General features: G+C 41.5%; 1 protein-coding gene across 14 annotated transcripts in view; it reads right to left on the reverse strand.

Moving 5' to 3' along the window:
- Positions 1-16772, reverse strand: part of TRPM3 (transient receptor potential cation channel subfamily M member 3) — a 927399-nt gene that overhangs the window by 98425 nt on the left and 812202 nt on the right. For all 14 annotated transcript variants that reach the window (XM_068974646.1, XM_068974645.1, XM_068974643.1 and 11 more), the window contains 2 exons: positions 7878-7978; positions 6373-6507 (listed from right to left, as the gene is read on the reverse strand). In XM_068974646.1, coding sequence (XP_068830747.1) covers positions 6373-6507; positions 7878-7978 — 236 coding nt within the window. The remainder of the gene's footprint in view (positions 1-6372; positions 6508-7877; positions 7979-16772) is intronic.

Genomic DNA, 16772 nt, shown 5'->3' on the forward strand with positions numbered 1-16772 from the left:
ATGATTTGTTATTTGCATATGTGGCAAAATGATCATTACAGTGTCTCTTTGGTATCTGTCGCCATACATAATTCCCAATTTTTTTCTTTTGCTAAGGACCATAAAGATCTACTCTCTTAGCAACGTTCAAATATGCAATATATTAACTATAGTAACTGTGTTGTACATTACATTCTCATGACATTTTATAAATAAATTTGGAAATCTGTACATTTTGACCAATAACAATGAATAATTTTGAGTATGTCTCATGCAATAATTGAGACATACTAAAAATTATTTGTTGTTTTTCTTAAATTCACATCTAACTGGGAATTCTATATTTTTATTTGCTAAATCTGGTGACTGTGTTGGAAGATCTTGAACAGTGTCAGTAAATTCTTAAGCACTGTTGGAACACATTCAAGTATTCAAGACAATCCCTGTGTACTGCCTCAACTACTGGCCCCTTCAGGTGGACATACTCATCAGAACTCTTTTTCCACCGAAGGATACAGTATTCTGTAGGGATTAAACCTTCAAATTTTGGAGTCAGAAGGCTTGTCTCCAAACCTGGCCCTGCTGCTTACCGGCTGTGACCATGGGCAAACTGCTTAACTGTGTCTCAGTCTTATTATCTCTAAAATGAGTATAATAATACCACTTATCCAGTAGGATTTTTGTTAGGACTAAATGATGAAGTGTTTATAAGTGTTTCTATAACTATAGCACTCAATAAATGTTAGCTATTCTTTCACTGAGGCTATCCATTGTCCCATAATCCTTTTCAACAGAGTACTCCAGGGATAGTTGATTACCATTGACTGGAGTGATGAAATCTCTTGGCTTTTCTTGATCTATAACTTTCCTACTTCTTTTCAGTAGTTTAAATAAATCACCCTACTCACTTGATTCTCTATTCATATGAGGGTCATTCAATTCTGTATTTTAATTTATTGAAAACCCCATTATTCTTTCCTCCCCAGTTTTACTGACATGTAACATTGTGTAGCAGAGACATTACTTTGCCAACAAAGGTCTGTCTAGTCAAGGCTATGGTTTTTCCAGTAGTCATGTATGGATGTGAGAGTTGGACTGTGAAGAAAGCTGAGTGCCAAAGAATTCATGCTTTTGAACTGTGGTGTTGGAGAAGACTCTTGACAGTCCCTTGGACTGCAAGGAGATCCAACCAGTCCATCCTAAAGGAGATCAGTCCTGGGTGTTCTTTGGAAGGAATGATGCTAAAGCTGAAACTCCAGTACTTTGGCCACCTCATGTGAAGCATTGACTCATTGGAAAAGACTCTGAAGCTGGGAGGGACTGGGGGCAGGAAGAGAAGGGGATAACAGAGGATGAGATGGCTGGATGGCATCACCGACTAGATGGACGTGAGTTTGGGTGAACTCTGGGAGTTGGTGATGGACACGGAGGCCTGGCGTGCTGTGATTCATGGGGTCACAAAGAGTCGGACACGACTGAGCGACTGAACTGAACTGAACATTGTGTAAGTTTAAGGTGTACAATGTGATAATTTGATGCTTGGATATATTGTGAAATATCTATGGCAATAAGATTAGTTAACATATTCTTTAAGTCAGTAATCGTTTTGTTGTTGTTATGTGAGAACATTAAAGATCTGAATCTCATAGTAAGTTTCAAATATAAAACACTGTACTGTGAACTACAGTCACCATGCTATACATTAGATACCTGAAATGCATTCATCTTGCACTGAACATCTGTACCCTTTGGCCGTATCTGCTCATTTCCCCCATGCCTCAGCTCCGGTTTTCTGAGGAACCTCCATATTGTTTTCTATATTTGGTTCCCTTGTCTAACATTGGTTAACGATATGCATGGGATTATTGCTGGGCTCTTGTTTGTGTTTCATTGGTCTATATGTCTGTTTTTATGCCAATATTACTGTTCTGATTACTGCATGTTTGTGATATAGTTTGAAATCAAGAAGGGTGATGTCTCCACCTCTGTTCTTCTTTCTCATGACTGCTTTGGTTATTCAGGGGCTTTTGTGGTTCCATGCAAATTTTAGGATTTTTTTTTTCTTTCTATGAAAAATGCCATCACAATTACATTGAATCTATAGATGGGTTTTAGTAGTATGAACATTTTAGCAATATCAACACTTCCAATTCATGAACATGAAATAGCTTTCCACTTATTTGTACCTTCACTTTCTTTTATCAGTGTCTTACAGTTTTTGATGTATAGATCTTTCACTTCTTTAAATTTATTCCTAAGTATTTTATTATTGCTAAACAGAATTATTTTTTCTTTTTCAGATAGTTTGCTGTTAGTGTATGTAAGTACAATTGATTTTTGTATGTGGATTTGGTATACTGAACTTTACTGAATTTATTAGTTCTAACAGTTTATTTTTTTGTGGAGTCTTTAGGATTTTCTGTATACAAGATGCTGTCATCAGTAGAGAAATTTTACTTCTTTTCAATTTAGATGAAAATTTTTATTTCTTTTCATTTTCTTGGCCTTATTTCTCTGGTCAGGGCTTCCAGTAACAAATTGAATAGCAGTGGTAAGAGTGGGCACCATTGTCTTGTTCCTCATCTTAGAGGGAAAGCATTTGGTCTTTCACTAATGAGTATGAGGTTCAGTTCAGTTCAGTCGCTCAGTCATGTCTGACTCTTTGAAAGCCCATGGACTGCAGCATGCCAGACTTCCCTGTCCATCAAGCTTTTCCTGGAGCTTGCTCAAACTCATGTCCGCTGAGTTGGTGATGCCATCCAACCACCTCATTCTCTGTTGTCCCCTTCTCCTCCTGCCTTCAATCTTTCCCAGAATCAGGATCTTTTCTAGTGAGTCAGTTCTTTGCATCAGGTGGCCAAAGAACTGGAGTTTCAGCTTCAGCATCAGTCCTTCCAATCAGAACTGATTGGACTTCCAATAAGTCCAAATCAGGACTGATTTCCTTTACGATTGACTGGTTTGATCTTCTTGTAGTCCAAGGGACTCTCAATAGCTTTCCTCAGCACCACAGGTCAAAAGCATCAATTTCAAAGGCATATATGGATTTGTCATATATGGCCTTTAAAATGTTGAGGTGTATTACTTTCATACTCAATTTGTTAAGAGTTTTTACCATGAAAAGGTGTTGAATTCTATCAAATATATTTTCTGTATCCATAGAGATGATCATATGGTTTTTATATTTCTTTCTATTAATGTAATGTATCACATTTATTAATTTGTACATTTTGAACCATCCTTGCACCTAGGGATGAATCCCACTTGTTCATGGTGTATGATCTTTTTAATGTACTTCAATCGGGTTTGCTAGTATTTCATTGAGAAATTTTGCATCTATATTCATCAGAGATATTGACCTGTAGTTTTCTTTCTTTTCTTGCAGTGTCCTTATCTGGCTTTGCCATTATGGTAATGCTGGCCACATAAGTTTGGGAGCATTCCCTCCTCTTCATTTTTTGAAGAATTGGAAAATAATTGGAGTTAATTCTTTAAATGTTTGGTAGAAGTCACCTGTGAAGCCATCTAGTCCTCTGCTTTTCTTTGTTGGGAGGGTTTTGATTCCTGATTCAATCTTATTATTTACTACTGATTTGTTTAAGTTTTCTGTTTTGTTTTTGTGTGTGTGTGTGTGTGTGTGTGTGTGTGTGTGACTTGGACTTAGTAGGTTGTATGTTTCTAGGGATTTATCTAATTCTTCTATGTTGTCCTATTTGTTGGCATATAACTGTCCATAGTAGTCTCTTGCGATCCTTTGTGTCTGTGTGGTATCAACTGTAATGTGTTCTCTTTCACTTATAATTTTATTTATTTCGGTCTTCTTTTTTTCTTGGTAATTCTAGCGAAAGTATTATCAATTTTGCTTATCTTTTCAAAATATAAACTCTTGTTTCATTGATCTCTTAAATTGCTTTTCTAGTCTCTTTCATTTATTTCTGCCCTGTATTATCTCCTCCCTTTTCCTAACTTCAGACTTTGTTTATTCTTGTGTTTCTGCAAGGCTGCAAGGGCTGCTGGGCTTTTCAACAGGTCTAGCAGCAGCTGGGGGCCAGAACAGGCAGCAGTGGTGGCTGGAGTCAGTGGTACATGCACACATTTGGCTGCGGGGACCAGCTGCAGGTGCCTGTATAATGGTGGGAACCAGGTGCAAACATCTATGCAGTGTCAGAAGCCTGGGCTAACAGCAAGGGCGGGGGCCAACTGCAGGTGCGTTGGCAGATGCAGGGCCCTGGCTGCCAGCATGCATTACTGTGGCTTCAGGGTGTTACCTTGAGTGCATGTAGACCAGTGTAGGCCAGTGACAGAAGTCTGGCCAGTGGGATGCAGGGGCACAGCTAAGAAGCTCTTTGAAAGCAATCCTAGTATGCAGGCCAATAACAGAAGATAGGGAGGGAGCTGGGCCCACAAGCAGCCTTAGAGGCTCTGACTGTTGGCATGCACCGCTGTAGCTGCAGGGTTCCCCCATGGCTGTGTGCATGGGAGTAGAGGCCAGTGAAGGGAGCAGGGTTGGGACGTGCAGGTGCGCAGCTGGAGGGGCCAGCTGCAGGTGAGCCTGGTGGTGCAGGTGAGTGTCAGGAGATAGGTCTGAATCTGGGCCCACACGCAGCCTTGGCTGCCGGCGTGCACTCATGTGGCTGCAGGGACTTACAGTTCTAGGGTCTTGTACTCCCATGGCAGTGGTGCTGGCTGTCAGCCCAGCCGTGTGTGGGTACCTGGCTGGAGGTGCTAGCTTTCAGAGTGTGCACAGTAGTGGGGGACAGTTGTGGGGGTCTAGGCTGGGTTCTTAAAATTATGTAGCCACAGAGGCTTGGGCTGGCCACTGGGGTAGACCCTAGGATCCAGCAGGGTTGAGAGGGGAGGGTGTGGTGAGGGGCTCAGGTGACTGGTGTCTATGAATGCAAGTATCTGTAGAGCAAAACCCAGTGAAATCTGCAGGGTTCTGTGGAGGCTTTGCTGGCCATTGGTTTCTTTAGTAGTGAAAGCTGCCAGGGTCCTCTACAGAGCAGGTCACTGGGAACTGTGGTCACTCAGCTGTCAGCCTGGCTGATACTGTGTTCCTGGCCATCACAGAATGTCTCAGATTTGCAGGTCTCTTGGTAGGGTGAGTGCTTTGTGTGGTGCTCTGAAAGGCTCACCACTCTCTTTTCCAGACGGGGGGAGCTCCTTCTAGCTGAGGAGCTTCCTCTTGGCACTGAGCAGCGCCAGCCTCAGGGGACAGGGTGATACAGGCACAAAGAAGCTGTTCTTCTCTTTTTTGTGTGGTTATTTTCAGATTTTTTTTGTTCCACTGTTTTGCTGAAGTTTTCTTAATTGGACTCCTGAGCTCTCCTAGAGCTGTCTTTGTTGTGAGTAGCTGTCTAATTGCTGATTTTTGTGGAGGAACAAAGGCTAGGCCTCCACTCTGCCATTTTGGCCCATTATTACTGAAAGCCTCAGTATGCTGAACTGAAAAAGTACTGTAGAGAAAACAGAAGTGTGGGGCCACTCTGCTAAGTTGTTTTCTACTTCCCGCAGTGGGAATCTTACAGAGCCAGGGTGGCAGCTGCTAATCCCTACCTCTGGCTGGGGAGAGGTCAATAAGCTCCATCTCATTAGTGCTGAGGGTGGTGGGACAAAGAAACACTGTGACAAATGAGGGTCTCTGAGAAAGACGTTTTGGTTCAATACTGGCTCCTTTGTTTTACTTAGAAACTTTGAGATCTTGAATAAGCCAATTCTCTTTTTGGCCTCAGTTTCTCCATCTATAAAATGGAGGGAAATAATATCTATTCTTTAAACTTCATTGGATTTTTCTGAGTATCAGCTCAGAGCTGATGTACTTAACTCACTGAATACTCTCAAAAACTTCATAGATAGCAGTTTTTCTTTTGATTACTTCTTGATATCCCCAGTGAATGAATTAACAAATTGTTATAAAAACAAAGCAACAAAATCTTCTTGGGTAACTCCAAACAAGAAGTTTTTACATTTTATCCTGTTATACTGCAGTGAATGAACTTCATAGTGCTGAGGATAACAAGATGGTACAGGATAGTTAACTGGCCTCCTTTGATGGTTGGAGTTAAATCAGTCCTGCTCTGCTGATTGCCTCACACACTGTGCGTTTACAGAATGAAGTATGTTCTAATTTCCAGAGCCTTGTAGTTTTGCATAAGGACCTGAGAACATTACCTTTTGGTGATCATGTAACTTTCTGCCTCTTAGATGCTGACAACTGAGCAGTTAAAACAAGTGGATTTCTGGTGACTTGGTGTTTGTTGTCTAATGGAGCATTTGTGGAAAATGATCCATGCATTTGGAGGGGAAGGCAGGGACTCACATTCATGTTGGGGGCGGGATAAGGTAAAACAAAAAAAAGTAGAGAAAATAAAAAGTGCCTTAGCTTGGTCCTACCGTATTGTACAATTCCTCTAGTCTGGAGATGGTGAGAAAACGATGCATGCTTACTCCATTCTCTATAAGTAATTTCACAAAATCCACTCTGTCCAGAACTAAGGCATCCAACATGGCTTGCTCCAGAGACCCCACCTGCAAATTAAGTCACTGAGTTAGTCTGTCCTAAGGTCTAAGGATGCAATTTTCTGGCATTTTCCTGAATACTTTAGAAATGGATGTCTTTGACATCTGGTAAACCTTTAGCACCTCCAAGAGCATGCTAGCAAGAGTATCTCAATTTCACTTTTGGGACACCACACTCCTGTATTTTGGGGCTTGTCTTTGCAAACAAAACACAGGGCTTTCTAGTTCTAAAGGCTATGTTTTTTCCCCTCTAAAACTCTTCTTTGTTCTAGATTCTGAGAAGGTTCAGGGTCTACAAGGCTTTTCCTCTCCCAGCTCTCTAACCAAACTTCTACAAAACCACTAAAGTGCCAAAGTGAGTATTTTGCTACCTTCATTTTCATCTTCCTTAGGCTCTAAATTAGATTCCTGACTGACTCAAGAAGAGGATCTAATAAATAGACCAGAAAGTAGACTGTTTTTTTCTTTTTTTAAAGCTAAGTTTCCTTACCTTGCCTCCATCTTGCCCATTTCTACAGGGAGACCCAGTAACTATTTAGGTCATTTGGTCTGTTTACTAGGGTTTTATTTAATTTCTTTCACAAAATTTCTCAGAGACTCTGAGACAAATCTTTCCACACTAGTAATCCACTGGCACTAAAGGAAGCCAGGGTTTCAATCCCAGGCAGAAGCTCTCTGGGACAGAGAGGGTTGGAAAAGACCTGTACACGGTGTGTTTTTCTTCAGTGATTCCAGGCACAGGAATCAAATTCCAGACTGCTGGCTGTGTCCTGGGGATACAGGCATACACCAGCCAATGGCCAATTTTCCAAGTTTTTATTTTTGGTAGACCCAATTGAGGGAAACAAACTAAGAACGGTTATATAAAGCTTTGGTTGCCCCTGTGTTGTTCTTGGGTACAGGGAGGACCTGTGCTCAGCCTCCAGGACCAGATGGCACCTGCACGTGGAAGCCTGCAAATCCTGCATCCTGTTGTGTGACCCGGTCCCACACCAGCCTGGGGTGCCATCACGTGGCAGCAGCAACCTCCAGGACAACCAGAAACAAACTGCTAATTCCACTCCTTTCTTAATTTTAGTTAACACAATTTTGTTTCATATATGTATTTTCAGGCATATAAAAGAAATAGTATTAGTTGCAGCTAAACATTGCTACCAAAGGCCATGCGAGAGAGATGGAAATGTTTGGAACATTTGGTGTTGTACCACCAGGTGGCAGTGTTTTCCTAAATATAAGAAAAGGAGCCGAGGACAGCTACAAAGGAATATTTCTACCTTAAAGAGAAAGCAGTGGTTTCTGGAGTCGCTCTCAGAGATACCTTAAACAAATACCCTTGCCCAAGCAAGCGTGCTTTTCAGGGGTGATGACATATACTCTACCGGCCACTGTTGCCCATAAATAAAGATCTGACTGCGGGCGATGTCGACTCTGTTCCAGGCTAAAGCTAAGCTCAGTTGGTCTGGGGCTGAGGCGTTGGCTCCTGCATATACAAAAGCAGAAGAGAGAGAGAACACAGTCAGTTATTATACCAAGAAGACCCGCTGCATCACTCTCCAATCCACCTCCTCTTCCTGGAAAGTAGACTTGGGTGTGTAGTGGGGGTTCTCAAACTTGGCACTGTTGCCATTTTGAGCAGGATAACTATAGCATCTTATACATTGTAGAATATTTAGTACCATCTCTGGACTTAACCCAACAGATGCCAATATCACCTCCTCCACCAAGTCATGACAATCAAAAATGTCTCCAGACGTTGCCAAATGCCCTTAGGGGTAAGGAAGACACTATTAACCTGATCACTGCTCTACAGTTTTTCTAATCAAGGTGTGGCCCCTGGGGCAGCAGCAGCCGCATCACCTGGGTACCTGTTAGAGAAGCAGAACCTCAGGCCCCACCCCAACCTACTAAATAAGAATCTGTACTCAACAAGATCCCAGGTGATTCCTGTGCACGTTGATGTTTGAGAAGTGTTGCTCTACAATATACGTTGTTTCCGCTGGCCAATCACAGGTTTCAATGATTTGGATTGTATATTGCATAGTGATGGTGCCCTCACCAACTCGTGAGCCAGCTTTAACACTCTACTGAAAAGAGTTAAGATCTTTTAAGAGAAAGGCAAAAAGGTGGCTGAGGTTTACTTTGATTTGTGAGTACAAACCACTGAATAACTTCTCGGTTTCCCATTTTTCTCCATAGTCTGTCGCTAGAGCTGCACTATCTACAGGTGACGTTTTATTTTTAGATTTACTTATTTTTTATAGGGCTTCCAGGTGGTGCTAGTGCTAAGAACCTGCCTGCCAGTGCAGGAGACATAAGAGACCTGGGTTTGACCCCTGGACCAGGAAGATCCCCTGGAGAAGGAAATGGCAACCCACTCCAGTTTTCTGGCCTGGAGAATCTCATGGACAGAGAAGCCTGGCAGGCTACAGTCCAGGCTAGAGTCAGACACAACTAAAGTGACTTAGCAAAAAAAGCAAGTTTATTTTACGTTTGGTTGTGTTAGGTCTTTGTTGCAATGCATGGGCCTCTCATTGTGGTGTTTCTTTTGTTATGGGGCTCTAGGCACCCAGGCTTCAGGAGTTGCGGCACACAGGCTTAGGTGCACTTAGGCATATGGAATCTTCCCAGCTCAGGGGTTGAACTAGTGTCCCTTGCATTGCAAGGCAGATTCTTAACGACTGAATCACCAGGGAAGCCCCTATACGGGACTAATCTGCTGCTGCTGCTGCTAAGTCGCTTCAGTCATGTCCGACTCTGTGCGACCCCACAGACGGCAGCCTACTAGGCTCCCCAGTCCCTGGGATTCTCCAGGCAAGAACACGGGAGTGGGTTGCCATTTCCTTCTCCAGTGCATGAAAGTGAAAAGCGAAAGTGAAGTCACTCAGTCGTGCCCGACTCTTAGCGACCCCATGGACTGCAGCCTACCAGGCTCCTCCGTCCATGGGATTTTCCAGGCAAGAGAACTGGAGTGGGGACGTGACTAATCTAAATTAATTAAAATTAAATTAAAACCTTAACTCCTCACCCATACTAGCCACACTTAAAATGCTCAGTAGCCACATGTGGCTGGTGGCCTTTGAATTGGAATATGCAGATACAAAACAGTTCCAGCATCACAGAGATGGTCTACCGGGACAGAGCTGGTCTAGCTCAATGCACCTTGTCCAAAAATGCAAACTGCCAAGCAGCTGGATGTGAGACTGTGGATGGTTAGGTGGAGAGAACGCTGGGTTATAGTCAGAGGATCTGAGTCTGCCGTTTGCTGCTGTGTGGCACTGGACCTCTCTAAACCACTGTTTTATCATCTGGAAAACAGGGACAATAAGAGTTATCCCGTTTACCCAGCTGAGATGTGACACTGAGATGAGATTGTATACATGAACTCACATGCAAACAGGGTTATTTCAATTCATTGATATCGTCGGTGTGTTGGGCCATGAGACATCCCTAAACATGCGCCCGACTTCATGCTGCTGGATGTCCCCTGTGCCACCGGGGGAGCAGCATAAGGAGGTAATGCTGTCCCCTGGCTCAGAGGCTTTGGATGGCAAATTTGGCACATTCACATATTATCATATGTAAAGTCCCAAATAATCCTTGGCATTGGGTCTTACTGTCTCCATTTGACAGATGATACCGAGGTCCAGAGAAGTTAAAGATCAAACAGCTACCAACAGAGGGGAAACAGAATAAGCATTCATAATGCCAGGGGTGAGATTCAGAGTCACTGCTGATTCTGATATTTGTGAAGGAAGGAGGGATAGAAAATGCTGATGTTGCCCATTCGTCTGGGTTCTTTGGCAGCAGAAGCCCAAAGCAAGAAGCTGGGGATATGGCTGCTCTATCAGTGACTCCCAGTCTCTGCGGTACATTAGGATCAAATGTGAATCTTTTAAACCATCCCTTTGCCTAGGTCACGCCCCAAACCAATGATATCATAGTGCCTTAGGTGGCAACCTAGGAGCTGATAATTTTTAAGTTCTCCAGGTATTTTCAATGTGAAGCAGAATTTGGGGACGACTGTGCTACATGCTTCTTTTCCCTGCTTACCCTGACCTCTTCCCTCTGGGCTTTGAGATAATGATGTGAAGAACTAGGCAAGTGTTCTCTAGATGAGCCCTTCTCAAATTTGAACATGTATACAAATAAACTGGAGAGCTTTTTAAAACACAGATTCTTGAGCCCCACCTCTAAAGATTCTGATTTAGTAGGTCTGGGGGTAGGACCTGAGTTTCTGGATTTCTAATTAGCTCCCAGATGATGCTGCTGATATAGGGCCACCCTTTGAATAACAAGGCCCTAGAGAGCTTTGGTGCTGTGTTCTTTTCCCAAGTCAAAGGGTATTTCTGATTCTGGTGTCCTGACATTGACGGGTTCAGTAGAAATCACATACTTGTACTAAATTAATTAGGAATTATACTAACTGGACTGATTAATATTAATTCAATTTACATAGAAGTTTTTCCATTAAGAAAAGTATTTCTTGTCTCCTTAGACAATGGCAGGAACTGTAAGCTCACACCAGGGTAACTGACATAAATAAGCAATGAATAGTAATATGTCAGAATGTACTGTCAATATGTTGAAGGAGAATAAACAGTGAAGGCTCACTGGAATTGCATTTGGAAAAGCAGCACTTTATGCTACCTCCAGGTAAGGAAGCTTAGCTGCCCTGTTGGTCCTTGCTGACCTGCTGTAATGGTTTAATAATTTCCTTTGCCATTTGTATGCCACACATTTGTATGTCACCCAAGTCAATAGTCATCACACAAATCTGAAGAACACATAGCAGAAGCAGTCACTGAGGTCAACATAAGCTGCCTGAATGTAACTGGATAAGTGTCAAGTGAAAGCACGAAACAGATGAGTCTTGACTTTTCAAAAATTGAAAATATCTCACTCAAGGACAGTCCTACATGACAGTTTGGATCAGTGGTTCTCAACTAGGGTAACCAACCATTCTCATTTGCCTGGTACTGTCACAGCAATTTCTACATCCTGGGAGATGCCTTAGTCCTGCACAAACCTGGATGGCTGGTCACTCTATCCTCAACCGTGGTTGTACACTGAAATTTTCTGGAGAGTTTTAAGGAATCATGATGTGATGCCTCTTCAGAGACTCTGATTTAACTGGCCCTGGGCATTGCAGTTTTTAAAAGTTTTTAAAGAGCTTTTAAGAACTGGAGGTTCTTAACCTTATCTATATATTAGAACTGTGAAGACAAGGTTAAGAACCTCAAGTCTAAATAATACATCATCATTCATTCACTCATTTGTTTGTTTATTCATTTATTTATACATTCAAAGATACTGACTTCATGCCTTCACATATGGCAACCACTATGCCAGTCTGAAGATCAAGGTGAATAAGACAAAATTCTTTATCTTGAGAGCTTATATTCTAGAGATGAAGAGAAGTTTATAGTTAAAATACACTATTTCATGCAATCATACACTTACCTGCTCAACAGATATTTACCCAATAACTTTGGTGCCAGAAACTGTTTAGCACTGAATGTCTGATAGTGAACAAGATAGCTAAGGTCACTCTTTTCTACTGACTTTTACTACTGGAGGTGTGACACTCAGAAAATAGATAAATAAGCAAACTGTTAAACAGTATACTTTCAGAATGTATAAGTGCTAGGAAGGAGCGGTATGATTCCCAGGTTATACGGGACCTATGTATACATGAAAAGTTTGAGTTATTCCAAATCAATGTGGCAGTACCATTCAGGTGATCCATTTCACATGACCCCAGGACAAAAGTATTGTGCCAGTCAGCTGGAGTGATCTGCTGGCTAGGCTGCCCTCCTGAAACCAGGGCTGGACATGGAGCCATTGGATACCTCATAGCACAGCTCTGAGAGTTCTTTGGGGCATCTGATTGACCACGTGTAAGAAATAGAAGTTTCAAAAATGCCCTGAAGTATTGCAATTGGTCTGGGGTCTATGCAGGTCTGGTATGGGCTCAGTCCCCACCCTCTCTCTCCCTCCTGCCCGTCATACTGCAGCCCTAGTTGGTGCTGGATCCCAGATGACCATGGAGAAGGCCCTTTAAAACACAGGTCTAAGGATGGTACTGATAATGATCAGGGTGGTGGAGCTGCTCTGTTAAAATGAGTGGACAGGAGACTTGCCTGAGAGTAATAACACTTGAACAAAGACCTAAATGATTAGAAAAAGCCATCATATGAAGAACAGGTGGGGGATGGAGGGACATTCTAGGAAGAGGAAACGTCAAGTGCAAAGGCCCTGCTATAGAAATGAATACAAGCAGGTATAAGAATTAAAATATGGTTTTATTATTTCCTCTTTTTTTCAGGTGATCAGGGAGGATTTAAATGCATAAGTAATGGTCATATGTAGTTTTAAAGGATTAGTTCACTAGAACAAATGAGATGAGGAAAGGTATTCTAGCCAAGGAAATAGTGTATGCAAAGACTGGGGAGTTAAATAGCTCAGTGAATTTGGAAAATTGATGGGAAGACACTGAAGATTCAGCGTTTGGGGTATAGTATAAGTTAGACGCAGAGAAGGATGAAGCTAGAATAGAAGGACTTATAAAGGATATGGAGTATTGTTTTATCCTTAAGTCACGGAGAAACCACTAGAGGACTCTATCAGAAACAATGCAGTCAGATTTATGTCTTAGGAGAAGTGTGAAGAATGGACTGGAAGAGCATTGGGTTAGAGTGAAGAGAAGCAGTTAGGGAAGTTTTGCAATATTCTAGGAAAGGTATAATGGGAATCTGAAGAGGCATCTTTGATGGAGGGATATTTAGAGAGCAAAACTGATAGGCTTTGGTGAAGTTTAAAGTGGGAGGCAGGAGAGAAAGAGAAGTCAAAGGTGACCACCTTGTCTCTAGCTTGGAAGCCCAACTGAGATTGGCAATGCAAGATTAACACAAGCATTTGGGGGCAGAAAAATCCATTCTTGCATATGTTGAGCTTAAAATGCCTGTGGTATACCCAGGTGGGAATGATCAGAGGCCACTAGATATTGAGGTCTGGGGCAGGGCACGGGTCACGCCTGGAGAAAGAGAATTGGGGAATATTAGCATGAAGGAGACAAGAAGAAGAGTGCAGAGGATGGGTAAATGAATATCAATAATACTTAAAAAGTACGAAAGTAAAGCAAATTTTTAGAAAGAAAGCACAAAACCAAACCAAACCCCCCAGAGGGATAGGAAGAGAACTAGTGGTCATAGCGCCCTAAACTATGGAAGAGAGATTCTCAAGAAAGAGGGAATGATCAACAGGCAAAGCTGGCAAAGAGGGCAAGTGAAAAAGACTGGCCTTCCCTTTCCATAATTCTTCTCATTACTGGGAACCAGCTTGTGTATCTATTAGTCTGGTACTTATTTCCTTTACCAGGATGTCTATAGGAGGTCAGGGACTGCGTCTCCTTTATTCACTGTTGTATTCTTAGAGTCCAGAACAGGGCTTGGCACATAATAGTTGTTGAATGACTATTTGTTGAATGAATAAATGAACCCAAAAGTGAGCCCTGGATTTGTCAATTAAGAAGTCCTTGATGAAATCAGCATGCGCGCCTTCAGTAGAGTGTGGGAATGGAAGCATGTACCCAAACTCTTCCCTCAAGGAAACTGCAATCTAATAAGCATGAAGGTAGAATGAGAAAAAAAGGACAGATATGACCAATATACAAATCACTATATCAAAGGACATGGCGGTAAGTGCTGTGAAATCTATACAAATAAGTCCGGGGCACTTGCTGTCAGTCGAGTCAGAGCCTCCTTAAGGAGGAAGTAGAATTTGCTGAGAGAGGGGATGGGTGAAGGAGACTTGGATAAATGGAGTTTGTGGTAGGCTGATGGTGCCCTCACCTCTTAAAGATGTCAATGTGCTGATCCTGGGAACCAGTGAAGCTGTCACTTTATATGGCAGATGAATTTTGTAGCTGTGAGTAAGTTAACATTTTGAGATGGGGAGACTGTCCTGGGTTATCTGGTGGGCCTAAGGCAATGGAATCACAAGAGTTCTTACAAGAGGAACACAAGGGGATCAAAGTAGTAGCAGGATATGTGAAGGCGAAAGCAACAGGTTGGACTGATGCAAGACTGATGTCAGGCAAGAACCACAAGTAGAGGCATGAACACCGCCTCTGGAAGCTGAAAAAGGCAAGGGCATGATTCTCCTCTGAAGCCTCTGGAAGGAATATAGCCCTGCTAACATCTGACTTTTAGACCTCTGGCCTCCAGAAGTATGAGTAAACTTTTGCTGTTTCAAGCCACTGAGTTTATGATAATTTGTTATGGTAGCAATTCTCAGATTTTAATGTGCATAAGATATACCTAGGGATCTTGTTTAAATGGTAATTCTGATTCAGCTAATCTGCAGTGGGGCTCACAGTCATGTTTCTCTAGACAGCATGCATTAGCTCTCTCTTGTGATAAGGATAAATTAGTGCCTCTACATGTACCTTCTCTCCCTTTCCTTTCCTCCACCGTTCAACCTTAGAATATTAGATTATGTTTTTATGTTTTACTCTGTGCTGTCAAATACGATTATATTTCTTTTTACTAATCCTTGAGTTGTGTCTCAAGTTATATTCCTTAGGCAAAAGGGATATTATATTATACTGGGCAAAAAGCCTAGCAATTCTACCTTCATCCTTTTTTCCTTCACTCAATTTTTTTGTTGCTGTATTATTTTTACCTTGTTATGGCAAGTAATATTTATATTCCTGTCTGTTACTCAAATTCCTATTTTTATCTTAGTTCTCTGAGGATTTAGTATCAATGCTCACAGTGATTTTATCAACCAAACGTCTCTTGGTTGGTAGCTTGACTTCTCTGATATTTTTTTCAAGAGGAATTGGAGAGAAAAGCATTTCCAAAGTTCTAGACTGTTTTGTTTCTTTCAGTAGTCATTACAGATGAATGACATCAGTTCAATATAAAATCTGTTCCCCTGTTGTGTCCTGGCATTGAATGATACTGAAGGAAGGTCTGAAGCCAGCTTGATTTTCACCTCATAAAAGACTTGATTATTTTCCCTGGAGGCCCAAAGTAGCTTTTATTTTTCTTTGAAGTTCAGTAACTTTACTAGGATTTTAAGTGTGGGTGTTGAAGATTCAGAGTCCATTTCCACCCCCGCCCCCGCCCCTGGCATAAAGTGGCCCTTTCAATATCCACATCAAGGTTTTAAAATTCTTTAATAAAAAATTCTTAAATTATATTTTTAAATTATGTAATTATATTTCAAAATATTTGTTTTGATCCATTATTTTGGTTTTCTTCTCTGGAGTTACCAGTTATGTTTATGTTGGATCTCTCTTCTATCTTCTATAAATATAACTTCTCTTTAATCCCAATTAACTCTATTTAATTTCATTTTTATTTCCCTCATTTCTAGTCTTTGTATTCAGCACTAGGTTTTTCAAAACGTATATTTGATTTTGTACTGGTTCTCATTTATTCTGCAATTCTGTGATCATTTTATTTCCCCCCCCCCGCCCCCCACACTTCACTCCTGAGTGCATTTTATCTCCTCTTGCTGCCTCATGCACTCTCACCTGAATTTTGGTATTCCAACTCTGAAGTATTTCTTCATGGATAAGTGCTTCATTGAGATTTAATTTTTTTAGAGTTCATGGTAAAATATTTATTCATAATGTTCATCTGTTCCCTGAAAACATTTTTTTTATACAGTATTAGTCTTCTGTGAACACATTTTGCTCTTTTGTTATTTTTTTCTTAGAATATATCTGTATGCTAATTCCTTTTTTTTTTTTTTTGTATGTATCATTTAGTGAGTTGGGTCATAAAAGGTCCAGAGTAGCACTGAAGGTTAGTTATTATTTGCAGTTGGAAGGTTTTCTTCCCAGCTTCACTGAAGGAAAATTTCCTCAGATTGTCTGAATGATTCTGCACGTGGCTCATCTTCTCTACTCATGTGTACTAAGTCAGGATCAGGAAAGTCTCCTACCACTGTCCAACTCACTCTCGTTCTTACACTTTCTGTTCTAGACGAAGGAAAGAAATTTGTACCTTAGGGTGTTCCTCACACCTAGTAATTACGATTTTGTGGGTGCTTTCTGAGGACTGCCACCGCTGGTTCCTCTCACCCCAGCTTTTACCCTTTCCTCCCACAGATGTCCCACATATACAAATATTTTGGAATCTTTCCTAGTTCACCAAAAATGGAGTTTCCTTATTGTTTTCTTCCTCTTTCATTATTGATTTTTGAAGCTTTCTAGGAAAAGAAGAGAATGATAAGTTTATGTTGCCATGCCTATATTGGAAGTC

Source organism: Capricornis sumatraensis, chromosome 6 (genome assembly GCF_032405125.1).
Source record: "Capricornis sumatraensis isolate serow.1 chromosome 6, serow.2, whole genome shotgun sequence".
In the NCBI taxonomy this organism is placed as follows: domain Eukaryota; kingdom Metazoa; phylum Chordata; class Mammalia; order Artiodactyla; family Bovidae; genus Capricornis; species Capricornis sumatraensis.